The following is a 26,356-nucleotide window of genomic DNA, read 5'->3' as shown; positions in this document are numbered from 1 at the left end:
TTATTTCCACAGGTGATCTGCAACTCGTTCACCATCTGCAACGCGGAGATGCAGGAGGTCGGCGTGGGCCTGTACCCCAGGTATGGCAGTCACCCCAAACCAGCTCCCCAGCCTCTCAGGGGTCATTAGAAAGGCTTCTGTAGCCTCTAGCTCAGTAGCTAAACTCAAAGCATAGTACTAAATTACAGGAGACTATAAAAATGGCAGGTCTTATAACACACATTAGACACTTATGCTGTTACGACAAGGCAGGCTTCGTACCTAACTGCTTGTTGTCAGGCTGACTCTGGAGTAGGTTCAGGCTTATGGGTGCAGGAATCCGGTTATCTTTACAAAGCCTCCCCTGAGCTTTTGCCTCCGTCCCTTGAGCAGAAGCATGCAGTCATCCCTCCAGACTGGTGGCCTGGCACCAATAGGCTAAGTTTGACTTTGGTGGTGGCACGTTTTCCAGTCACCTCTAGGAGAGGCTCCAGAGCCGTCAGGAGCAGCCTGCTGTATCGTTTCTTAGCCATCTCGATGGCAGCCTCTCTCCCGAGCTGCCCCTAGGGTTCAAACATAGTGTTTCTTCTCAGTCACTGCGTCTGAGGCTCAGCCTCCTCGCTAGCCCCACACATGTGCTTGCTTGCACGTCATGTCTGTTCATAGCACAGGTTTCATAAAGCAGCAACTCAGAGGGCTTCAGAGCGTGGGCTCTGAGCTCGGGCCACCCTGGTTCTAGGTCAGTCATCAGTTAAGTTGTGTGTCCTTGGGTAAGCCAATTCCATCCTTCGGGATTGGTCTCTTCACCTGTACATAATCCCCACAACCTTGTTGTGGTGGCTGAATCTGGTCACCCTGCTCCAGTCCCGAGTGAGAACTTCCCACACAGTCTATGCTCATCCCGACCTCTGTCAGATGATGGTGACGGTATAAAGTCACTGGGTTTCTCCCTAGAAACCTCCAGGCAAAGAAAGTGACTAGGCTCCTTCCCAGAATGCATCAGGACACACCAAGAGCATGTACTTCTGATTTTTCTTCAGTGTGAGCATCTAACAGTGTCACAGCCCTCCCCTACCAGAGCTCTGCAGTGAGACCCTCTACAGGTCAGGGGCACCTCGGGTGACTGCTGTGATTGCGGCCGTGCCCTTTACCCCAGAGATTGTCTCTTACGAGTTACTTTGTCAGGACCCCTTCATTTGGGTAATCTTATTGGGTGGAATCTACTGTGATCCATCCCCTAAAAGGACTTAAAGGACTTATTATCGAACTTCGCTAATTAGCCCGCATTACAAGAAGCAACGTCGGCACATGCCTGTAATGCTCCAAGAACCCAATCTTCATGTCTTCTCCATCAGACCCATCTTGTCCCCACCCCAATTAAGTGTCTGTGTCTGTTTGATATAGCTGTTTAACTCTGAGCACTGATGGTCCCCCCTTATTTTTCTTTCCTTCAGTATGTCTCTGCTGAATCACAGCTGTGACCCCAACTGTTCCATTGTGTTCAACGGACCCCACCTCTTACTGCGTGCAGTGCGAGAAATTGAGGCAGGAGAGGAGGTAAGGAAACCCAAGCCTCCCACTGCCTGCCCTCCCTGCTCGCCAGCACCTTTCCCAGCGTGGCCCCCTCCTACCACCAGCTACAACCAACTGCTTACTGTCCTGACACCAAGAAGACACTTGAAAGAGTCACACACCAAATTGTAGACGAATCTATGCATCATTTTCTTGGACTTGGTCACTGGGTTCCTCATGATGATAGTCCTGTGACATGTATTTGAGAGATGTTCTTTTGTGACTGGGGCTGTCTGTCTTACACACATGCATGGGGGTCATTAAGTCTCCTCATTGGTGGCAGCAGTCCAGCAGCTTGTCGCCTCCCAGCACGTCGCCATTCTTCATGGGCAGAGAGGCAACCCAGCTAGTCAGCGCCATTCCCCAGGGCTTACCCAGAAAGCCACAAAGCACATTTTGAAGATATTTTAGATTCTGTATTAGAAAGCAGACATGGGCAGGGCGGTGGTAGCGCACGCCTGTAATCCCAGCACTCTGGGAGGCAGAGGCAGGAGGATTTCTGAGTTCAAGGCCAGCCTGGTCTACGGAGTGAGTTCCAGGACAGCCAGGGCTATACAGAGAAACCCTGTCTCGAAAAAAACCAAATCCAAAAAAAACCCAAAAAAACAAAAAAAAAAAAAATGAAAGAAAGAAAGAAAGAAAGAAAGAAAGAAAGAAAAAGAAAGAAAGCAAGACATGGTTTAGTCTCTCAGGCCTTTGTTGCTGGGCTTTTGTAAGCCCACCAGCATTTCTGGGTGATAGTTTCAGCATAGATACCAGGGTCAAATAGGATTTGCAAGTGTGGCTTTGTGTAGATGGCCACACCAGCTTCTTGGGTGAAGGACTTTTACTGAGGCAGCTTCTTGGATGAAGGATTTTTACTGATGCTTGAGATCTCACTGGAAACTACACATAGGCCATTCATTCCAGGGTTGCCGGGCCACACAGAGTCAGTGTGGACTGTGTGCGGTTACTGCCGGGGCTGAGCTCTGCTTATTGTCATGTTTTCCAGAAGTCTGTCCTCTTGCCTTCCAACTTGTTAAAGTGGATATTTCCTGCAAGGAAACTGGAGAGCTATAAGCTTTTATAGCATTTATGCAGTACTCCTCCAATGAAACCTAAATGTAGATACCATATTTTATAGAGACAGGGGTTTGGCCTTGACAAGACTCCCTTCAAACTTATTTTCAACCAAGTACACTGCCTCTTACACAGGATCCTTTTGCTGAATTTCCCGTTGTCAGGATCAGTCAGTACACACTGGGCTATCTGCTGATGCTGTGGGGAATTTTAAGTTCTTTCTCTGGAGTCATGAGTCTTCAAGGTGGACCAGAAAGAGAACATCAGTGTTCAGCACTGTTAGTATGCTTGCAGCTTTTGAACCATCTTGACTTAACATCATCAACTTAGAAAGAGGAATGGTTTATTGAACTCCATGTTGTAGAGGTTTCAGTTCACGACAATGTGGCTTAATGTTTCTGAGCCTGCACTGAGGCAGTGCATTGCGGCTGCAGGATCACATATCAAAGGCTGTCTGTCTCATGGCCATGAAGTCAACCGACATTGTTCACATCCTGGTAGGCAGAGTGGAGCTGTAATGAGGAGACCAGAGCTGTGTGGTTTCCCAGCGACCCACATCCTCAACCAGGTCCCACCTCCCCAACGTGCAGCCTTTCCCCAACAGTCTATTCAAATTTTGAATACATCAGTTGATTATATCAGAGCTCTCCCCATGTGCTTGTCCCTGGAAACTCCCTCATAGATATGTAGCAGATGTGTGCTTTCATAATTTCCTAGTCATACTTTAATACAGTCAAGTTGACAATGCTCGGCTAAGATGAATCATCTTATATCATCTAAAAGCAAATGTGACTGTTAATGGTGATGATATTTTAACTAAATAGGGCTAGGGTATCTCCCAATGGTAAAGTTCTGAGCATATACAATGTCTTGGATTCAATTCCCAGCACTGGATGATGTCAACAAATAAGAAAACCTATGAGAAGGGGTTGGGGTTTTCTAAGCTCTTGTAACTAACGCATCCACCCGTTCATCATCCTTTGAGGCCTCATCACTTGGGTGGATAGCATTTCTCAGGAATTGAACATATCACTATCCCTAATGTCAATGTTTGTTTCAAGTGTTTGGGGATTAGGGCCATCTGATTTTTCATTCAATAATCTCTGTTTGCTAGAGCATGTAACAAATCCACAGAGGGCTTTCTGGGTAGTAGGAGCTGGTTGGCCATTCCAGAATCTGAGGAATCTGTGAATCAGAATGGCCTTCTTGTGTGGAAGGAGGAGACAGAACAGAAGGCATATAGGATATAAGACAGATGGTAGCACAGGTGTGCCAGGGCTTCATAGATACTCAGCACCCAAGACATATACAGGTGCCAGGGTTGGGGGGCAGTTAAGGGGACATATAGAGAAGTGGCCTTTCGATCTGAAAGGATCTATAGAGATAAAGTTAGGTGAGGCAGGAACCAGTGTTCCAGGCAAGGAGACGGAACTGGCGGAGTGCAGAGTTCAGTGACCAAGAAATGTTTCACGTTGATATACTGAAGACTCCATTCCAACCAGGAATGGAGAGTACATGGGGACCGGGCTGACGTTTGGGCTTTTTTACAGAATGCTATTCACCTGAGGATTTCCTAAGAACCTGCTATGGGGGAGGCTATTAGTAAATATTTGCAGAGGGACAAGGGCCAGAAAATGGGCCTCCTTGAAGTTTAGAGGAAGGGAGGTATGGTAAGATCTTATGTATATAGACAAGATTAAGAGAAGGCTTTCCCTTCAGGAAAGAGTTGACAATGGCAGTCTGAAGTCAGGAGGAGTCCAGGTGGTGGCTCAGAATAGAGGATGTGAAGAATACAATATTTAGAAGCCAAAATTAGTATAATTAGTGTGACAAAGAAAAGGGACAGAAGCGACATTCAGGTTTGACTTTTTTTTTTAAATGAAGTTTTTTTTTTTTTTTTTAAACTTCGAGCCAGTATTGGGAAAACGTGTGACTGTGACAATATACTACAAAAATGAAAACAAGATTTGGTTTTATTCTGTACTCCATTGTTGATGGGAAAGATGGTTTCAGGGAAAATGCTTTTCTCCGCTATGTGATTTGAACAGAGACACTATAACTAAGTCCCCGAAACCTCCACGATATTGCTCTAAAGCTGGAAGTGATTTATGCATTTTTCCATAAGAGTTACACTTAAATGGCAGAGCAATGGCCAGAGCATTAATATTTTAATGCGATTTTGTTCTCCGCCATTAAAGCATCGGTTGATCAATGGCCGTGTTTTGTATGTGTGCGCCCACTAAATGAGCCCCGTACGTAGTGAGCAGTGACTCCATTTAAACTTGTGAATCTATGAGCCTTTAATAAAGGTTCTTATCTTTGCCTGATGAAATGACTGAGCTGCCATTTTAAGCTAGCTGTGTGTTTCTGGAATGTTTTTGCCACTGAGCCCCTAAGCTATGGCACAGTGTAGTTTGTAGACTTCAGTGTCGGGGTCCAGCCTCAACGCAGGATCGGCGTTCTCAACTGGAAGCAGGGATATCTGGAAGGCGCATAATAAATATATACAGACTACTTTTTTGGATACAAACTGACAGGCAATTATTTTAAGGCTTAAAGTTTTTCTCTGTTTTTTTTTTCTTTCATATTTTGTTCTCTTTTTTTACTCACTCGCAGCTTGAGGTTGCACACACTCTGTATTCTCTTGTGTACTTTGGTTTTTTTTTGAACTCTCACACTTATCTATATCTCTGTGTGTTCTCCTTTTACTCTCACACACACTCTCCACACACGTCTCACACACACACCACATGCACTCTCTTTTCACTCACACACACACTCTCCAAACACACCTCACATTCTCTCTTCACATATTTTTTTATGTTCATTTTTTTGTCCCAGTCTTTAATTGATACTCTAAAAGTAGATAAAAAAGACATTGTATAATCATTGTCAAATCAAATTTAAAAGGATAACCACGTCCCGCAAAGAATCAAGAATTACAATTGTTTCCCAAAGTTTTAAGCTTCCCTATTCCCAGGCCTATAGCCAAAGTAATAATAATTGTAAACTTAATCATTACTTAAACTTTAACTTTTGACTTATTATACTTCAGAGCTCAGAGCTCTGAGGCCAGCTATTTGGCCTTTCTTGTGAAGCTCTAATTATAAGTGACATGGGCCAAGCTGCCAGGCAGTGGCCAGAAAACGTCAGGTTAACCCTTGACTCAGTAGTTCTGCTAGCTTTGTGTTTCTGCACATTGCACACAATGACTCTCTTAAGAGTCCCAGTGTTTTGACTTAGTTTGACTACTATAAAATTTTATATATTTTGTATTTGTTTACCTAGGAACTACTCTCAACTGTTGTATAAAACTTATTTTATAACTTTAATAGTTTTGTTCTTTCTTGATGTCCCAATGTTGGCTCTATTGAATTTTATAATTGCTTTAAACATTTTTTATAAGTCAAGTATTAATATAGAACTACCATTGTGTAGTTATTATATTGTTTCCAAGATGAGAGCACACAGCATGCACCCGGGCCATTAGGACTGCGCTGTGCTGTGCCCCATGCCTCCATTTTTAATTGTTTAAGAATCATTACATCAGGAAACATCTAGTTTCACAGAATTTGCCAGAGAATAAAGAAAAAGAAGAAAGTCAGATATAACATAATAATTATGCACACCAAGGCCAACTGAAAAGCAGTCACGCACAAATGAAATCTATACAGTTGTCCAGGGCTAAGGTTAGGAGAAATGGGAACAACTGTTGTTAAAAAGAACTGCTGCCGCAGGCTACTGAGATGTCTCCATCCTGGCCTACTGCAGGCAGTCTCTTATTTTACATGGTGAGTCCCCTGGAGGGCTGTGTGTCCTGCTTCTCAGGGTCCCAGACACCATCCTTTTTCACAAGGAGCTGCCTTGAGCTTCTGAGATGACTCCATCTCAGCTTATTTTGGGCAGTCCCTATCATTGTATGATGTCCCCAGCACTTCAGTAACATGAAAGAGGCACAGAGGAGATAAGGGGTCCATGTCCCAGAGGGAGGGGATGTTTTAAAGCCAACCATGAAGGATGGGAGTGAGGAAAGGCACTGAAGGAGGCAGCAGGGCACAGAATCATGGTGGTGTCATACATTTCAGAGACAGCTGTACAGTCTAGACTGTATGAAGCACAGGAAAAGATGTCAATCTAGGAAGGAGACCTACAGTCAGGGTGGGGCTCCATCCACAGGCAGGGAGAAGCTATCTGAGGTCTTCACATAGAGGAATGGGTCAATCAGCAGTGGGTTCTAAGGGAGCTTGTTCCCTCTTTCCCTCCTTCCCTCTTTCCCTCTTTCCCTCCTTCCCTCCCTCCCTCTCTCCCTCCCTCCCTCCCTCCATCCCTCTCTCCCTCCCTCCCCCTCCCTCTCATCAGAACAGTTTAGAGGGTAAAAGTAGAAACCACTGGGGAATGAGCTAGAAAGCCATTGCTTGGGTAAAGGCTTCAGGCATTATAGGCTACCCAGAAAGACTGTAAGATTCCATTTATAGGAGTGAAACAAAATAGCTAGTCTCTTGCCTAACACAGCCACTCATGAGTTTTAGCCTTTTTACTGCGGTTTTGGAGTCAGACACTGTGGAGTTGGTGGCTTCACCGTAGGTTGGAATTACCCAAGAGCTTCCGGCATTGGCTTGACCTGATAGCGGTGGCCAATGAGATGGGCCTTTAGGCTGGGATGAGAAACAGGGTCCTAGGATGACTTCTACAGGGACCATAGTCATCAGCTAGTTTATCCCCTCACCTTTGTGGGGACCTACCCAGGACCAGAGAGTCTGAGGATACAGGATGAGTATATATGCCCAAACGTACGGAAAAAGGTGTTCTTGAGTATATGCTTAGAAACTGGTTGCTTGGAGTGGAACATGGTGTCCTCAAGAAGTCACAGGAACTGGCCTTGTACTGTAGCCCTTTCACGTCTGCCCCCTACCCTACCCTCACCCCCACCTTCAGATCACAATGCAAGAGAACGATGGAGGGAATGAAAAGGTGACCATCGTCTTAGCCAAAAGAGCCGGCCACCTTTTGTGCCACCTGTGCAGCTCGTACTCTGTATATTCCATGGTTGGGGCAGTAGGGGCTCCTCCGGGTGCTAGGCTCCACTGCCGGCCCCAGAAGGGCGCCTGCCGCAGTCCAGGGAAAGAGTGAGGCTAGATTCAGGTAAAATGCAAATCCCAGTCCCTTTCAGGTTTTCCCTGTTGTGAGTTACTGCAGGAGGGCCGCACTCACCAAAGAGGTTCCACAAGACCAGGTCTATACTCTTGGGGTGTGCATTAGATCTCCTGTGGAAGAGGCACCCACAGATTTCTAACATGATACCCTGTGATGAGCTGGGGAGTCAGCTCAGGTCCTGTATTCTGTCACCCTGGTGACAGTGTGGGACTGACCCACTGGCTGGCCAGACTTCAAGTCATTTTCTGTCAGAGGCCTTCCCTGCCCTACCTTGACTTCAGACAAGTATAATCATGTTTAGTAGACACGGGATGATTTGTTTTCAGTTAAGGAAAACCACATGGAGTGTTTGCTCTGGGGTGTTTTGTCAACTCTTTCAATAGATAACCCTACCCCTCCCTACAATATCCCATCTCCTTTGCACCCCCACCCCCACCCCTCTTCATAATGGCATTCTGCATTTGAAAACAGATAAATAAGTCATGTATACAGTACAGTACAGTACAAGCTGGTATCCATTGCCAGAGTAAAGCAAAGGCAGACAAGGGGGAAGGGAAGACTGTTGGGTGTGGCGGGAACCAGTTATTATTTTAAATTGGCCAGGCCGCAGGTTAGGCCTCTTTGAGAAAATGGGATTTGATTGAAATGGAAGAGGACCAGGGAGGCCACCTTCATGGATCTGGGAGAGCTCAGGCCTGAAGCGAGAATGTGAAGGGACAGCCAAGAGCCACGGGAAAGGGGAAAGGGAATGCTCAGGGGCATGCGCCAAAGCAGTGGGTGCAGACCGGAAAGCTCTTGTTTCTCTGTCCCCAGTGACGAAAGACCCATATTTTACTTGGGTCATCACAGACTAATATTTTTACCAAATTTGAAAAATGAATATTTAAAAACAGTACACATAACAATGTTTTATCATTAGAAACACATACACACATACACACACACATACACACACACACACACACACACACACACACACACACACACACTACCATATAGTAAACAAGTTTCTAATTAAGGACTTTGTATTTCCTTCCTCCAATTCAACATGGAGCCTACTCAGTCCAGAGGCCACACCCAGGTTGCTCTCCTCAGACAAAAGGGGGTGCTATTGCAGTATTTCAAACTGAAGAAACCCTGTCTGACTCCAATTGTGGTGAAGGCTAGATTGTAGAATGCAGAGATTCCTTCTAGGAGTGAAGGGCCAGGGGCGGGATGGGGAGACCATCCTGAGATGGTGGTTGGCCAGGTTGGGATGTAGCAGTGGGAAAGATAAAAAGTGGTCAGTTCTGGATGTATTGTTAATATGACTACAGCAGAACTTCCTGCTGGTTTGGGATGTCAGAGTCAGGGGAGACACAAAGGGTTCAGTCTAGACAGCATGAGCTAGAGCTCATGCCCACCCTCTCTTAACCAGGGAGGCTCTGCAGGAGAAGAGGAAGGGAAAAGAGAACTGATGCTGTGAATTTGACTCTTGTGTGTTAGGGATTCCATCAGTGGAAACATGTTTATGCCCATGGTGTTACCTGAAGACCAGGGACCCAAAACAGAATCAAATTGGCTTCTCTGAGCTGATATCAAGGCTCATGGAATTTATGGCCAAACCTTAGTGATACCATTTGATGAAAGAAAAACAAAACTCAAAGATAAAGTACAAAAGTGTGTCGAGGTTATAAACCTGATTCTTTAAATTAGGCATGTAATGTCTGTGTCTTAACGGTGAGCCAGACACGAATAACCATTACAATAACCGATACAATCACTAGGGCGGGAGGCTGGAGGCGCTCCTTTCTCTTCCGCCCGTTGGTGTCTTACTCTAAGGATTAGCAGTGATGATAACAGGAGAAGCAGATGAGTTCACCAGCCATGCATGCCTTTCCCTCGGTTCCCACAGCTCACCATCTGCTACCTGGACATGCTGATGACCAGCGAGGAACGCCGGAAGCAGCTGAGAGACCAGTACTGCTTCGAGTGTGACTGTGTCCGATGCCAAACGCAGGACAAGGTAGGTGGAGTGAGAGCACATTGAAGCATTCCGTGGTGGTGTCTGAAAGGCCTGGGGAGCACCGGGAGCTCGGCTGTGCTCCCATGGCTCCAGGGTGCACAGGTCAGTGGAACAGGGTGCATACTGCATTCTTCATTTCCTGACAAGGTGAGACTTAAGATCTCTGGGGCTTCGGAGATCATGGGAATAGAGACATTAAACACATGGCATTAAACATGTAATTAAAAGGATATGAAAAGGCCAGAGGGTTGTTGAGAGCATACGTAAGAAGTCTGAATTATGTTACGATTGATAACAGTTACCGCCGAGCAGTAAATATACCAAGTAGTATTTTGTCTTCTTAGTTTTTAAAAATTCATTCCATAAGGCTCTCTTATCAGATGGGGCCTCACTCACCTCATGACTCTCGCTCTCCGAGGAGGGAAGAAGAGCCAAAGCAAATGCCATAAAGATAATGAACGGCTCTCCAGTTACTCATGGACTGTCCTCGCTTTGAACCTATCTGCTTTGGTTTGCACGCAATCAGGTTATATGCCGTAATCATACTTCTGTGGGTGTTTACGTTGTTAGATGTCTTTTATGGTCATTATCTCATTTTATGTCAATTCTTATAAATAAATTGGGAAGCCAAACTCAAGACAGGCTCAGACCTGTTCCTCTGGGATGATATAAAGGAAGAAGAGACAGATGTAGCTCTCCCATTCAGGACTGCTGGCTCAAGCAGGTTGTGCATGCACCGTGCTGGGGCCACCTGTGGTTGTCTCATCACTGTCTGTGGAGAGGTGATTGTTCTTGAGAAAGAAGCATGAGCCCCTTTGAATGCTGGAAACAGCAGACATAAGTGGTTTCACATGAAAAGGAATTTTAAGAACTGGGAATGGTGGCACATGCCTTTAACCCCAGAATCCATGGTGGCACACACTTTTAATCCCAGCACTCAGGCGGCAGGTGGATCTCTGAGTTCAAGGCCAGCCTCGTCTCTGGAGGGTGTTCCAAATCATTCAGGGCTATACCATGTGTCTTAGTTAGGGTTTTACTGCTGTGAACAGATACCATGACCAATGCAAATTCTATAAAAGACAACATTTAATTGGGGCTGGCTTACAGTCTCAGAGGTTCAGTCCATTGTCATCAAGGCAGAAACATGGCAGCATCCAGGCAGATATGGTGCAGGAGGAGCTGAGAATCTACATCTTCATCTGAAGGCTGCTAGTAGAAGACTGACTTCCAGGCAACTAGGGTGAGGGTCTTAAGCCCACACCCACGGTGACACACCTACTTCAACAAGGCCACTCCTCTTAATAGGGTCGCTCCCTGAGCCAATCATATATGAATCATCACACCCTGTCTCAAAGAAAAAGAAAGAAGAATTAAGTAGGAAAAGTTGGATCTGCTGCAGAGAGATAGCAGCAGGACTCAGTCTACTTTAGTGTTATATAAATTCTTGGCAATTTTTAATGCTTATCAATTCGTTTTAATTTTTATTGTAACACAGGGGCTCACAAAGTTAAAAAAGCATGGTCCTCCTGCCTCAGCTTCCTGAGTAGCTGTGCTTATAGGCCTGCGCCACCAGACTAAGTTCTTGTGGTGACTTGAATGAGAATGCTCCCATAGGCTCATATGTTTGAATATTTGGTCCCCAGTTAGTGGAACTGTTTGGGAAGGATCAAGAGGCGTGGCCTTGCTGGACGAGCTGTGTTTTAGTAAGTAGGCTTTAAGGTTTCACACCAGGCCCAGGGTCTTGCTCTCCGCCTATAGTTCTCTTATCTCCTGCCCCAGTGCCATGCCTGCCTCCCATCCTGTTCTCCACTATGCCGTTCACGGACTAACCTTCTGCACTGTCCTCAAGTTCCCAACCAAATGCTTCCTTTTATACATTGCCTTGATTGTGGCCATTTTCACAGAAATGGACAGGAACTAAGACAGTCCCCAGGTCATTTCTTCTTCTGTCACAGTTCATAGCATGCGGCTTTTGTCCTCACATTCTCAAGATGGCTACAGTCCCCATTACCAGCTTGGTGTGTTTAAGCTCAAGATAGAGGGTAAAAAGAGCTATAGAGGTTAGGGAGTGATGCGGGCCTTCATAGGGATGAGGACTTACAGGCCATTGTTAAAAGCAATTGTCATATGTCACTTCAGAGTGGGATATACTTGTCTTTAGGTAATCTGTCATTGTATGTGTAGGAACACAATATACTTATTATTATCAAATCCGGAGATCCGACACCCTGCTGGAGATCCAAGAGAGCCAACTGTCGTGAATTCCAGACCAAAAGTTTATAGGCTCAAGACCAAGAGATCATATTTAGGTCTGAAGCTGAGGATGCGAGTAACCAATCCTCGTTAAAGCAGTGGAGATTATTCCCTCTTAGCTGAGGGAAAGCCAGCCTCCTTATTCTGTGCAGGCCTTCAGCTGACTGGACGAGGTCCACTCACACGGGAGAGAACTCCCCTTTACTCAGTCCATAGATAAATGTTAATGTTGGTTCTCTTGTGGCCAGTCAAGTTGGCATGTAACAAACATGACTTGTCATGAGTGCCGTTTTAGAGGAAGGCCAAAGAGTGGAATCCAGAGAGCATGCGCTTGAGCTGCTGGATTTTAGTCCACTCTGTGTGTGGCGCACTGAATGGTCATGTGGCTGTTTTCTCTCTCTGAGATTATTCTGTCTGTATTATAAGGGACACGGGCTACATGGCTTAACGGCCTCATCTAGCCCCATGGTTCCATGTTTGTATGATGTGTTTCCATGTGGAGGCAAATAGGGTATGTACTTACACGCAGCAACCTGTTATATTCTCAATTTCCCATTTATCTGAGAATTTTGTTCTGCTTAGTGATATTCATGCCCAAGACTCCATAGTGTTAGTTTGCCCAGGGGGGAAAATATCCACAGGTAAATTCACTACTTAGCACATTCCCCAAAGGCTGTAAATTCAAAATCCCAGGGCAGTCAACGTTGATTGTGTGCTTCAATCCTAGATACGCGTTTTTCTTGGAACCTGGGAAGCTCGTTGTCCCAGCTCTCCTAATCACGCAGTATCTAGCTGGTAACACACATCTGCCTATTGCTGGAGTTTGCTGGTTTCCTGTTTCAGGAAGGCAGGAGCCCCACTTCCAGCATGCACAATATACACACGTGAATTTTCCCTTTTAAATCAACAGCAGCTTAATATCTGGAAGAAATAAAACTGACCACCTTAAAAGACTTTGAAATGTCTAGGGATCTCTCATGTCTTACCTCAGGTCAGAATCTAAGACAGCACAAGCAGAACAGACCAAATGGGATGGATCATTTCCATAAGTTTGTGATAGGCACATAACAAGCTTCCCTCACTGCCACGTGTTTTATTACCTCCTGACCGGAAAAAGAAGAAGAAAAAGATCTGTGTTTACTGGTCATGTCACTTTTTCTTCCCTACAGACAACTGTATTTAATTCTTCTATTAAATCACCACAGCTAGTTGCTGAGGAGATTGCTCGGGGTAAGACAGCTTGCTGTGCAGGCATGAGGAGCCTGAGTTTGCATCTCCAACACCCACATAAAAGCTGGAAACAGCCATGAATACCTGTAACCCCAGAGTTGGGGGTCGAGATGGGAGGATCCTAGGATCTTGCTGGACAGTCCAGTCTAGCTAAACAGTAGCAAGCTTCAAGTTCAGTGAGGAGCTTGGTCTCAAGAGGGTAAAGCAGAGAGCAAGGGAGGAAGGTATCCAGTATCTGGCTTCCTCATGTACACACACAGGCATGTGTACCTGCTTATGCACACACACACACACACACCACCAACACATATTACATATAGATGCTGCCTGCATATACACATGCTATACACACATACTCCAATACACATATACACACCACACACACATATATACCACATACACACACACACACCAATACACATACACACACCCCACCATCACATACTATACAAGACACTGCATGCATACACACATGCCATACACACACACCCCAATACACATATACATACCACACACACACATATATATGTACCACATACACACAAACCACACACATATACATCACAGACTACATACACATAGGCACACCACACACACATGGACACCACACACACCACATACATACATACCACAAGCACCATACACACATACACACACCCCAAAGTATAGTTTATTAAAATACTAGTGAGCTGCCATATGTGTCAGTCTACTCATAGCTCTTGTTTCCTAACAGATCATGGAGTAAGCCCTGACTGTTCTCCAGCTCTTTCTTAGTCACACCGCGTCCTGTTTCAGAGAATGTTTTCCTGTGCACCCCTGTTCTGTCCTCTTTGCTTTGCTCAGGGTTAGTGCTCAAGATAAACTTTCAACTCCGCAGCTCAGTATTTTGTGTTTTCCAAGGTCATGGCCCCAAGAGCCAGATGTTTTCTTTCTTTCTTTCTTTTGCACAAAACAACTTCCATTATCTACCCCCAAAACACTCTGAAATTGTGTTCTCATACATGTGTGTGTACACATACAAGCACATATTTACACAAATGTGGGACTGTCTGAGTGTGCCACAAAACAGACATGCTTTTCATATTTACTTGGGAGATAAATGAGATGAGACAAAAAGATAAGACAGGCTCGTCCCCAGAACGTATGCCCGATGATCTCTTTTATAACGGCCTCGATAAATCACAGATTCACTCTGGACTTCTCCATACACACAGCTAACAGCAGTTTCAGAACTCGCAGAAGCCACAGGATTGAGCACACATCTGTCCCTTGGCTGAGTCACAGTTCTCAAACGGAGGCAGAATTCTTGTCAGACCCCACGGCCACTAAAGCACTATATTATTCTTCAGTGTGATTGACATAATTTAAAATTGTATCTTAAAAAAAAAACAAGGATGCAAGCAACGGTGTGATTTTGAGGTGCATCTCTCTAATGGTTTGTTCCACTGCAAGAATAAAATTTTCTTCTTCCTCAGACAAAAACCAGTGTGCAAAATGCTTCAGGCCATCCTTCCCGAGTGTTGTTTCTTACAACTAAGGCCTTAAGCTTTTCACGTTTACTTAGGTGAATTGTGTGCATTTTGAAAAGTCAAAGGGTACTTGCATGGCTGATAACATTAGGGTTCTTCTAGTTGGCACCAAAGTTTGGCCCTGCAGCAGTTTGCACTCCACTTGCCCAAGGTCTGTACCGTGCTGAGAGTGTGGTGGTGCCATGCAGGATGGCCAGCCTCACTTTCTGAAGGCGCTGGGCGTCCATGGCTGTGCCTCCTAACTGGTGCACCTGGGCAGCAGAGGAGGGGGAGGAGGGGGGAGGAGGAGAAGGGAAGAAGAATAGGAAGAGGAGGAGGAGGAGGAGGAGGAGGAGGAAGCAGCCATACCATGCTTGGTCTCTATCCAAGAATATTATCTGATAACTGGAGTCCACTTGACATATGAGTAATTACTTAAAAGCCATTAGTAAACCAAGATGTTTTTCTTCTTCTCTTTTCTTTTCTTTTCCTGTTGCCTTCCCCTATTTTGCTAAGTTAATTATGAACAGAACTGCATTGTGGCAGGATGGTGAAGCAAACAGTTCTGAATTGTTTTACATTCCAAGTTTTAACAATCTAAGCAGAATATGTTTCCTGTTTCTAACATTTTCGTCATAGGCAAGGTATGTTATCTTCAGGAAGACAGGAGAGATTTAGCTGAAGAGAGAAGAATGCACAACACACACACACACAAACACACACACACACACACATACACACACACACTCACTCACTCACTCACTCACATTTTCCAAGGATAACTTGTGGAAGGAAATCAATTTTCTTTCTTCCATCATGTGGGCTCAGGGAATCGAACTTGGGTCCTCAGTAACACATGCCTTGACCTACTGAACTATCTCATTGGCCTCTTCTTGCTTTTTTAAATAAGCAGAGTTATGGGCATCTTTAGAGTGGTTGCAGGGATGGCTCGTGTTCACGTTAACACCATGTTAACAAGGACAGGTGTTTTTGACTTCATAACCCAGACTCCTGCACCCAGAGCTGTCACAAAGCACTAGGTGACCTCTAAGCAAGTACCATGGGCCATCTCTTTCCCGGAAGTCATTAAAGTAACCTTTGTGTTTGTCATAGAATATGCTGTCCCTGTACCACCACAGTGTTTGATGCTACAATGTGTTTCTTTAAGCAGACCCATAGAGGTCTTCTTGTGGCTCAGCTGGGTCCTAGAGTCTGCCTTACATTTAAGAAGAGTGTTACTCCACAATCCATGGTAACACAAATTCCACCTTATAACCTTCAAGTTTCTGCAAATATCTACTGACTTTTGGTCTACTCCAAGGATATTAAAACTCTGAATTCTCTGGACCACTGGACAAGAACTGTTACACCATACCTGTACTGGCTGGTTTTGTGTGTCAACTTGACACAAGGTGGAGTTATCACAGAGAAAGGAGAGCCTCTCTTGAGGAAATGTCTCCATGAGATCTGGCTGTAAGGCATTTTCTCAGTTAGTGATCAAGGATGTGAAGGATCATTGTGGGTGGTGCCATCCCTGGGCTGGTAGTCCTAGGTTCTGTTAGAATGTAAGCTGAGCAAGCCAGGGGGAGCAATCCAGTAAGCAGCATTCCTCCATGGCTTCTGCATCCACTTCTGCCTCCAAGTTTCTACCCATGTGTGACTTCTTGTTCTGACTTCCTTTGATGATGAACAGCAATGTGGAAGTGTAAGCTAAATCAACCCTTTCCTCCCCAACTTGCTTCTTGGTCATGATGTTTGTGCAGGAATACAAACCCAGACTTAGACAATACCTTAACACGAAGCCCTCAGTCCGTGGTTCAACAATGACGTGCTGCAGAGAATAGTTTTTCTCTGAATGGAGCTCTGTGCTTAGCCCAGTGCACTGCCCACAGCTATGTGTAAGAATCATCAAGTACATCTTCTTCAGAGAACATGATCAATTAGAGCAGCTGCTGAAGTTTTGGCAACACTTGCGAGGTACTTGACTGAGTTCCTTATATGCCACATCTTGTCTAATTCCTGCAGCTTGTAATGAAACATTAACTAAAACCAACAAGTGAGAAGAAAAGTTTTGTTTCAGTGAGCACAGGACAGAATTACATCGCTGTGGTGTCCCAATCTTTCCTTTGGAGAAGCATTAGAATCCACAGATCCTCACGTAATTATTCCTTAGTTTTTGAGAGAACCCCCATAATGCGTCTGTAATGGGAAATACTAACTTAGGAAGGTTTCCACCCAGACTGCAGGGGATGAATGTACTTTTCATTTCATGCCGATCACTATTCTGGATTGGGATTGCTAGTAATATGGCAAATGCATGTGGAGCTTGATCTTGCTCGGTTGTTTTGCTGAGTGACAGACACATTTGAATGCCCACCAATCGTGACTCACAACTCCAGGTGTGACTCACTCTTGTCAGCCCTGTTCTTTAGTCTCAGTTGTCCTTGTGCATGATATTATGGGTTGTCATCTGAATTTGTACTTGATTTGTACTCATTAATAACTAATGATTGTTCTGTCAATATACAGTATACCCATGAGTGTGATTCACATGCATATCTCTTTTGTTCAAATCTTTTCCCTATTTGGAAAAAGTCTGCTGTTTTCTTTCTGAATGATTAGAGTCTTTTATTCTGTTTAGCAAATACACGTCATGCAATTTGTTTCTCTCCACCTGGGCTTTGTCCTTTCAGCCTGTTGAGTCTTTGATTTCAGCCTGCCCTATGAGAATTCTCCTTGTGTAGCTGAGGCCTTGATATGCTGTGTACGATATCTTTGTCCAATCCAAGAGAACAAAGTTCTTTTTAACTTGTGTTTTCTATTCAAAATTTATATCTTGAGGGTTTATACTCATGTCATTATGTGGCACAAGGTTTCATTTTTTTAATATGGATATCCTGCTGTTCTGGTAGTGTTTATTGAATCAACATATGATTTGTTGTAACTCATTTTAAAATTCTATTCGTTGCATGTGTATAGTGTGGGGGAAAAGGGGTTGCATTCATTCCATGGTGTGCACGTGGAGATCAGAAGACATCTTTTAGGAGCTGACTGGCCCCTTCCACCTTAGTATGGGTGCCAGATATCAGGTCCGCAGGCTTGCTGCACAAATGCTTTTACCTGACAAGTCATCCCAGCAGACCCTCAATCTCTCTTTTTGAAGCCCCAGGATAACACAGGAATAGTACAGGGGTAGATCAGGGAGAAGTGGGAGGCATGGAGGGTAACAGGCAGTGAGATGTAATAGTGGAAAGTGAGCACTGCACTGGAGAGGACTCTGGCTCCCGGGCCTGCTGCAGGCCGGCTACTTGGTAGGCTTTCTTCTCACAGTCCCCTCTCCCCTGTAATAGGAGACTTACCGATCCTTGGCCAAGCTGTTTTGCTTTCAATTAGATAATGTGTATGTGCATCTTAGGAGATGGAAGATGCTCAGAAGTGGTGGCTGATAGCATCCTAAAATGATCTATTTGGAAGTTCCGAGAACTACAGCATCCCTGCTTCCTGATATTTGATGATGAGAATCTGAATTGCTTGCCTTGGGCTTCTTGGCAGCTTTCAAAGCCTTCCCGTTTCAGTCATTAGTAATCTCCTCTTCCCTTCCATTTGCCATCTGTGTGATCCAGAGGCCCCTGTGTCAGGGTACGTGATACTCTTCATCCATAGTGTCCTTCTCACGTTCCCCTCCTGCCTCGCTCATACTTCTGAGAAGCAAACTGGATCTGGCTGCCCTGGGCTTTGATGATATATCACTGCCTTCCACCACTGCCAACTCCACCCTGGTTCCCCTACAGTTCCAGGCATAGCTCCCACTAAGGGCAAGGTGGGAGGCAGATGTGTGTGGCTCTGAAAGAAACAGGTAGGTACCACCTATACTTGGACTTTTACCTAGTTCTCCTACATCTGAGACCTACACTTTTTTCAGGGTTTTCTGTGTGAGGATCACTTTTCTTAGCCAGCTGTGGTGAGAGCACCCTGCGATCACACCATTCAGGAGGCGGAACAGCTATGGTGAGAGCACCTTGCCATCACACCATTTGAGAGGTGGAAGCAGGAGGAGCTGAAATTCAGGGCCAACCTCACTGCATGCTGAGCTCACAGCCAGCCTGGGCCACATGAGATCCTGTCCTAAAATACAGAAAAACGGAGGGAGAAAACGGGTTTCCTTGCCGGATGAGGCCGCACATGGAGCCTTTTGCTCTGAATAAAACAGAAGTTGTAAGGCATCAGGAGACAAGCCTTCCTACTGTTTATTCCTTATTCATTATAGTGCAGGAAGGAGACACCACATTCTGTTGGCCCGAAGCCTGAAACAGACTATGAGACTCTATCTTTCTGTCCTCTTCCTCTTCCTCCTCTTCCTCCTCCTCTTGCTCCTCCTTTTAAAATGTTTATGTCTGTGTACGTGTGAGTGTGGGGATACACAAAGCATGTGCCATGGCACATGCATGGAGGTCAGAGGATTACCTTGAATGTCAGCCTTTACCTTCTACCTTATGTGACGCAAGATCACTGGTTCTCTGCCAAGCTTCTTGGGAACCTCCTGTGTCTGTCTGGGCCCTGGCCATGTGAGCGTTGGGATTACGGACACTCTCTATTGAGTTTGTTTTCACTTGAGTTTCAGGCATCTCCATGCATGTTCTCATGTTTCCATGGCAAGCACATTACTCAGTGTGTCATCTCTACAGCTCCTGAAAACACAAATATTCAGTGATCACAGCTGGAGCATCACCCAGGGAGTGGGAGAGCAAGCGGCTCACTGCACAGCAGCATTGGGCAGCAGAGGACCCCAGAGCCTATAGGTGGCCCCTCTAGTGACAGTGAGAAGAACATCTCAGATTTCAGAGGTGGGCGGGTGTGCTCTGATCCCCTTCATTGTCTTACTCTTTGCAGAAATAGAATGGTTCAAAGTTACTTTTCTTTTGTGTAGTGTGTCTCCTCCCTTACCTAGGCACAGGGAACTTGAACTCTGACCCTTTCAGTCTGCCAGACTCACCAATGCCCTTCAAGTCTTAGTGCATTAGTCTTTGTACTTCCGCCAGCACAGCCATCCACTAGTGTCTCTGTTGGCATATGGGCCAAGGCAAGAGAGTAAGTTTTCTAGCTCCTTGGAGTTCGATGCTTACTAGGTAGAGTAGTTCCTGTGGAGATCTTACCATTTCCGAAGGATGGAGCTGGGGAAAGCTGGTCCATTTGAAAGAACCAGCATGAACCCCATTTGTCTCCATTTCAGAAGCTGACCCCTGTGACTTCCCCAGCATCCACTAATGAAATTTTAGATTACCTAACCCACTATAAATATAGAACAACTAACATAGTGGCCAATCAAATTTATACAAATATCACCGCTTTGGCCCCTACCAATCACATTAGGAATTACTGAATCCTTCTAGAGAGTTCCCTGTTCCCTGTCAGAAGGCCTGCATGCCTTTGCCCTGGGTTGCTGTTTTTGAAGAGTGGTTGACCCGCACATGTTGGCTGTTTCTACAGAATGAGCATTCTTTGTCTTTACATACTATCTGAGTCTGGGGGTCTTCCTTCAGTGATCACACATTCACTAGACCCTAGAAGGTTCTATAGTGCCACTGTGTAATTCAGATGTGTCTTACCAGGTGTGTGTCCCACCTTCCGGACCCCTGACTGAAAAATGGCTCTAAGGCTCCACCTATATGGCAAACAGCATCCACAGTCCATCCTCCATTTTCTATCCAAATCTGTTGACATGATGGCCAGAGAGGCTTTTTTGCTACACACTAATGATCCCAGGCACAGAGCATGCTGTTTGCTTAGATTCATAAGCAGAGAAGACAGAGTAAGTTGTATTAGGGTCAGTTTGATGGAAACGGCTGCAAGAGTTAGGAGGGATCTAACAGATCAGTTAGGGGGGAATCTAACAGATCAGTTAGGGGGATCTAACAGATTAGTTGGGGGATCTAACAGATCAGTTAGGGGGGAATCTAACAGATCAGTTAGGGGGGAATCTAACAGATCAGTTGGGGGATCTAACAGATCAGTTAGGGGGATCTAACAGATCAGTTGGGGGATCTAACAGATCAGTTGGGGGATCTAACAGATCAGTAAGGAGGGATCTAACAGATCAGTTAGGAGGGATCTAACAGTTCAGAACATCCACAGTAGAGAGGGAAGAAATGAGCTGGCCCAGCCATCGCACCATGCCACAGAACTCCCAATCAAGTGCAGGGGTGCACTTGGGTGTCAGGTCAAAGGTGAGAGGTTGAGGAAGAAATTGGTCAAACGATGATTCTCATGGCATTGTTTCGAGAAAGGCTTCTGAGAATGCACCTTACATATCCGTGATGGCAGTTGTCTGTAAACAGAATGCCAGCCTGGTCTGACCACCAGCCAGGAATTTGGCGGATGATATGTTTCAAATACTCACCTGCTTCTGAGGCTGCCTCTGGGTGCTTCTGTATGGGTTAGGACACTCACCCATCACACTGAGAACATGTGTCTGTACAGCTGTACCCCCTTTGGTGAGGAGGCTGCCTGGTCTCCATGGCTGGTGCCAGCCTGTTTTCTGTGTGCTTTGCACCTTTACTGACAGTCTGCATGGCAGATCCCAGGGACTGTAATAATTAATAATGAAGCTTTCTCTGACTCTTGTTTAAAGTGTAAATTAGGGATCTGGAATTACTTCAGCCTATCTATATTGCTAGAACTGGAAATCCGCAGCTAAAGGCTCTTGAACAGTTGTCCCCAAACTTGTCATTAACTAGCTCTAGGCAATAAATACTTATCTCATCCTTAACTTGTAGGCATCTTGTTCTTCTCAGAATTTAGTTAATCTAGGCATTTTTCTCAATACCTTCTTAATGCTAATTTCTTAATTTATTGTGCCCTTTAATCTGGAACACATAAAATAGCAGCCAATTAATAAATTATGCTTTCTACAACTGAAACAAAAGTGCACTAATTATTTCTAAATGACTAGGCTGCGTTTGACATGGAAGAGGAGCCCCAGTGTGTAGCAGCCTCTACAGAAGATGAGAATTGCCCAAATTTCACATCCTATAACTGAATATCTTCTTTTCAAGGCAGCTTCATTTAGGAAGGTCAATTAAAATCATTGTACAAGTGGTAAGTACTAACTTCTCTAATAGCTTCTCATTGTGTTTGAGCTCTACAAAAGACCCAGGGCAGCGTTCTCCACAAGCTTCCTCCTGTAGCTATGTAGGACTTTCTACAGGAAAGGTGACTTTCTAGCTTCGGAAAGGTCAGAGAAAGCTGCCACAGTCAGAGGAGCAGTGTGAGGATAGATTTAGGAACTGGGACTGTGCGGGCTCACCAGAAGTCCTACTCAGGGACCACCTCAGCTTCCTGGCTTCCTGAAAGTAGACAGAGACGGCACATAGTGGTCTAGACTTTGATTTTAAAATAAGCTACCATTTCTTCTGTGGATGTCTTCTAAGAAAAGCCTTTCCCAACCATTTGACCTCTGAATTCCCCCCAAGTTTCCCTGTTCCAAGTTTCACAATCTGTTGGTCTTGCTGGATAACTCCTTGGACATTTTGGAGAGGGGGATAAAATCAGACATTATGCCAAAAACATTATTGTATAAAATTAGTTTTTCTTGTTTAGATCATTTGACTTTATTTGTTGCTTCAATGACAACACAGTCAACAAGAATTTTATATGCATCCTGATATGCTCTTAAAAACCTACAAGGAGAGCTCTTCACCTAAAGCCCCCTTTAAAGCAAGCCACAGTTGACAGGGAGGGTCAGTGCTGCAGGACTGTGCCCACATTCCTACAGAGTCAGTCCCATGTACCTGCATTAGTCTGCTCTCTCTGTTGCTGTGATAAACACAATGACGAACAGGAGCTAAGGAAGAAAATGGCGCATCTCATCTTTTGTCACTGAGGGAAATTGGGGCGGAAACTAGATAGAGGCAGGCACCTGGAAGCAGAGGCACCTGGAGCAGAAGCACCTGGAGCAGAGGCACCTGGAGCAGAAGCACCTGGAGGCAGGCACCTGGAGCAGAGGCACCTGGAGCAGAGGCACCTGGAGCAGAGGCACCTGGAGCAGAGGCACCTGGAGCAGAGGCACCTGGAGCAGAAGCACCTGGAGGCAGGCACCTGGGGCAGAGGCACCTGGAGCAGAAGCACCCGGAGGCAGGCACCTGGAGCAGAGGCACCTGGAGGCAGGCACCTGGAGGCAGGCACCTAGAGCAGAGGCACCTGGAGCAGAAGCACCTGGAGGCAGGCACCTGGGGCAGAGGCACCTGGAGCAGAGGCACCTGGAGCAGAGGCACCTGGAGCAGAGGCACCTGGAGGCAGGCACCTGGAGCAGAGGCACCTGGAGCAGAGGCACCTGGAGCAGAGGCACCTGGAGCAGAAGCACCTGGAGGCAGGCACCTGGGGCAGAGGTACCTGGAGCAGAAGCACCTGGAGGCAGGCACCTGGGGCAGAGGTACCTGGAGCAGAGGCACCTGGAGGCAGGCACCTGGAGGCAGGCACCTGGAGCAGAGGCACCTGGAGCAGAGGCACCTGGAGCAGAAGCACCTGGAGGCAGGCACCTGGAGCAGAGGCACCTGGAGGCAGGCACCTGGAGGCAGGCACCTAGAGCAGAGGCACCTGGAGCAGAAGCACCTGGAGGCAGGCACCTAGAGCAGAGGCACCTGGAGCAGAGGCACCTGGAGCAGAAGCACCTGGAGCAGAGGCACCTGGAGGCAGGCACCTGGAGGCAGGCACCTGGAGGCAGGCACCTGGAGCAGAGGCAGTGAAGGACTGCGGCTCACAGACTTGCCTTCGGCATGCTCGGCTTTCCAGTTCCCATAGAACAGGCCACTGAGCTTTGAGCACTCAAAGGCTTTGTTAATTCCACAATCCTTCCCAAAGCAGCATAGTCAGATAGGTCACAGCCAGCGAGAGTCCATTTTCTGGTACCAAATTGTGTTAGTCAAGGTTCTGGAGAGTAATAGAACCAACAGGACGGGGAAAAATGTACGAATAGGAGAAAGTGACACACTGACAGAGCGCCTGGGAGTTCAGACCTTGAGCTTGTGTGGGTTCATGCCTTCAGCAAGATGCTTCTGTCAACTTTTATTAGAACAATGCTCCATCTTAGAGCCAGAACCTACTTCTGATGTTATATCAAATATCACCCCACCACCACCACCACTACCACCACGGCTACGAAGGAAATCTGTGCTACAGCTTGGAAGATGTAGCTTGCCATAATGCTGTGGGTTTGATAATAATGTTACGAGCTGTTTTCCTCCTGCCCCAAGCTTCTACTATAATGACTCGGACTCAAAATATATGTACAAATACCTGGGCCAGATAGCTAGGCTTGGTCCCTGACTAGCTAATAATTTTAAGTAAGCCATTTATACTAATCTACATTCTGCCACATGGCAGGTTACCTCTGCTCAGGTACCGTGTGTCTGTCCTCCTCACATCTTCCCCCTAGCCCCCCTCCCCCATCACTCTATCCCAGAATTCTTTCTGCCTACCAGATGTCCCACTTTTTATTTTAACCTTTCCTATAGGCCATGGGTTTTTTAATTGACATACAACACACAGTATATTATCTCTACAGTTCTCCTTTTTAGTCCACTTAAAGGCTCTTTTTTTGTACAATAATAACCTATGCAATAATAACAGCTATGAAAACTATTAGGTAAGATTTATATTCACAGTGTCCAGTTCATATATATTTGGCAACTTAGGAGAAAGTATTTGATTATCTATCTTAACTTGATTCGGAGTTCTGCACCTAAATAAATTTCTATCCTAACTTGCATTACCACCCTAAAAAATATTTTCTTAGACATAAAACATTTTCTTAAATCCTAAACAATTTAAATGTAATTGTGAGGCTAGAACTACCTAGTCTTCAGCCCCATCAGAGACTTGAGAAGGAATAAATATCACCTGAGTGTGCAGGAACTACAAGTAAGCAGCTTCCACAACTATAGAAGTAACAGCGGTTGCCTAGACAGGCCCCCAAAATTGTCCTTATAACTTTGGAGCATCCATCTGCATCCTTCTGGCCTAGTATATCTGTCAGACCTGTAGTGAAGCAGGAATTAGGAAAGGCTGCTTACCTTGTCTTGGCAATACTCAGCAATCGATTTCCCTGAATCCCTTTCTCCTTTCTGGACAACATCTTGTCTGCAGTTGAAGGAGGGGCAGTTTTCTGCCCAGTGGCAGCTTGCTGCATATAAAGCAAATTCCATATGGAAGTTCCTCAGTTCTCATCAACTGGTTACCTAGAGTCCTTCAGCAGTGGGCAGAAGGGCTTTTAATAAGAATGGCAAAGCTCAGGGATTGCTTATAATTACTTTGTAGACTTTGAAGATGGAGGAGCAGACAGGTTAAGCAGGAGAAGTCACTAACTGTCTATTTAGGGCAATTACTGGTTATCTGTTTCAATTTCTACACCACTTTCAACCCCGCCATATTAAGGAATGAAGGAGCACCACCCACCTTCTCTAGAAAGTGAGATGGACTCTGTAACAGCCCGCCCGTGGAAGTCCCTTTATTGACTAAGCTATTCATGCTGCCATGAGCGCACCCCAATAATTTTCACCCAGGAAAATTACTACTGCTGCCATCCCGCCTTTCAATTAAGGACGCTGCACTGTGAGATGCATCGTGTAGATTTTTTTATTAATTTAAACATTTTATGTTAACAGAAGGTAGATCCCTATTTACTGGTGCAATACAGTGTCTCACAAAATAACATGCATGTCATGAAAAAGTAACCAACCCCCTCGTTCTGCCGCAGAGCAGATGTGCAACCGAATGGAAGCCGGAAGCCAGGGGTGCTGCCAGGCTGTGCTTTATTCTTCAGTCTTTAGATGGCTGACTTCGAGATCTCATTGAAAGTTCCATAAATTCTGTTCTTTTTCATCTCAGCACACACTCCCCTGTTGTGGGAAATATTTAAAAAGTGGCACCATCTCATGCTATCCCCAGCTGTTCTCTGCTCCGGCAGGCTCACTGCAGTGACCAATCCCGGTCTCTTGTTGTGGATTCTGCTCACATTCCCAGCCATCTACCCCCTGTGGTCAGCAGTCCTACATCCCAGTACAACCCAGTAGAATCAAAACTCTAGAAGCTTATAATTCATCAGCCAGATTTATATATCAATAAATTCTCAATTTGCAAGACGGCCACATAGTTTACTCAGAGCCACTTGCCCACCTAGATAAGACAAATTGTCCTGTAATTATCCATCTGTTATAAGATATTCATAGCTACCTGTGGCTATTGAAGGCCATGCGGAATCTGGATCGTCTTCCTCTCTCTCTCTCTCTCTCTCTCTCTCTCTCTCTCTCTCTCTCTCTCTCTCTCTCCCCTCCTTCTCCCCCAAGCTTTTCAGCTCCGCCTTCCCTTCCACAGCCCAATCACCAGCTCTAGCCTTTAATTTACAAGTTAAAGTAGGGAGAAGGTTCACCAGAAGTTACCTGTGTACCTGTGTCTGCACACCCTCGGAAAGTGGAATTAGCATCAAAACACAAACAGCACCAGGACTATCCACACACAACACTCTCCAAATCTACAGTCTCACCACCCATCATTAAAAATAGGTGTGGAGTCATTCCTCCAAATTATCTATTGAGCTTTGGCT

General features: G+C 45.5%; 1 protein-coding gene across 3 annotated transcripts in view; it reads left to right on the top strand.

Moving 5' to 3' along the window:
- Smyd3 (SET and MYND domain containing 3) overlaps window positions 1-26,356 on the top strand; it is a 563,480-nt gene that overhangs the window by 414,967 nt on the left and 122,157 nt on the right. For all 3 annotated transcript variants that reach the window (XM_052199949.1, XM_052199951.1, XM_052199950.1), the window contains exons 6-8: window positions 13-80; window positions 1,434-1,536; window positions 9,659-9,769. In XM_052199949.1, the coding sequence (XP_052055909.1) occupies window positions 13-80; window positions 1,434-1,536; window positions 9,659-9,769 (282 nt within the window). The remainder of the gene's footprint in view (window positions 1-12; window positions 81-1,433; window positions 1,537-9,658; window positions 9,770-26,356) is intronic.

This window comes from Apodemus sylvaticus, chromosome 12, assembly GCF_947179515.1.
Source record: "Apodemus sylvaticus chromosome 12, mApoSyl1.1, whole genome shotgun sequence".
In the NCBI taxonomy this organism is placed as follows: Eukaryota; Metazoa; Chordata; class Mammalia; order Rodentia; family Muridae; genus Apodemus; species Apodemus sylvaticus.
This window is presented reverse-complemented; position numbering and strand designations above follow the sequence as displayed.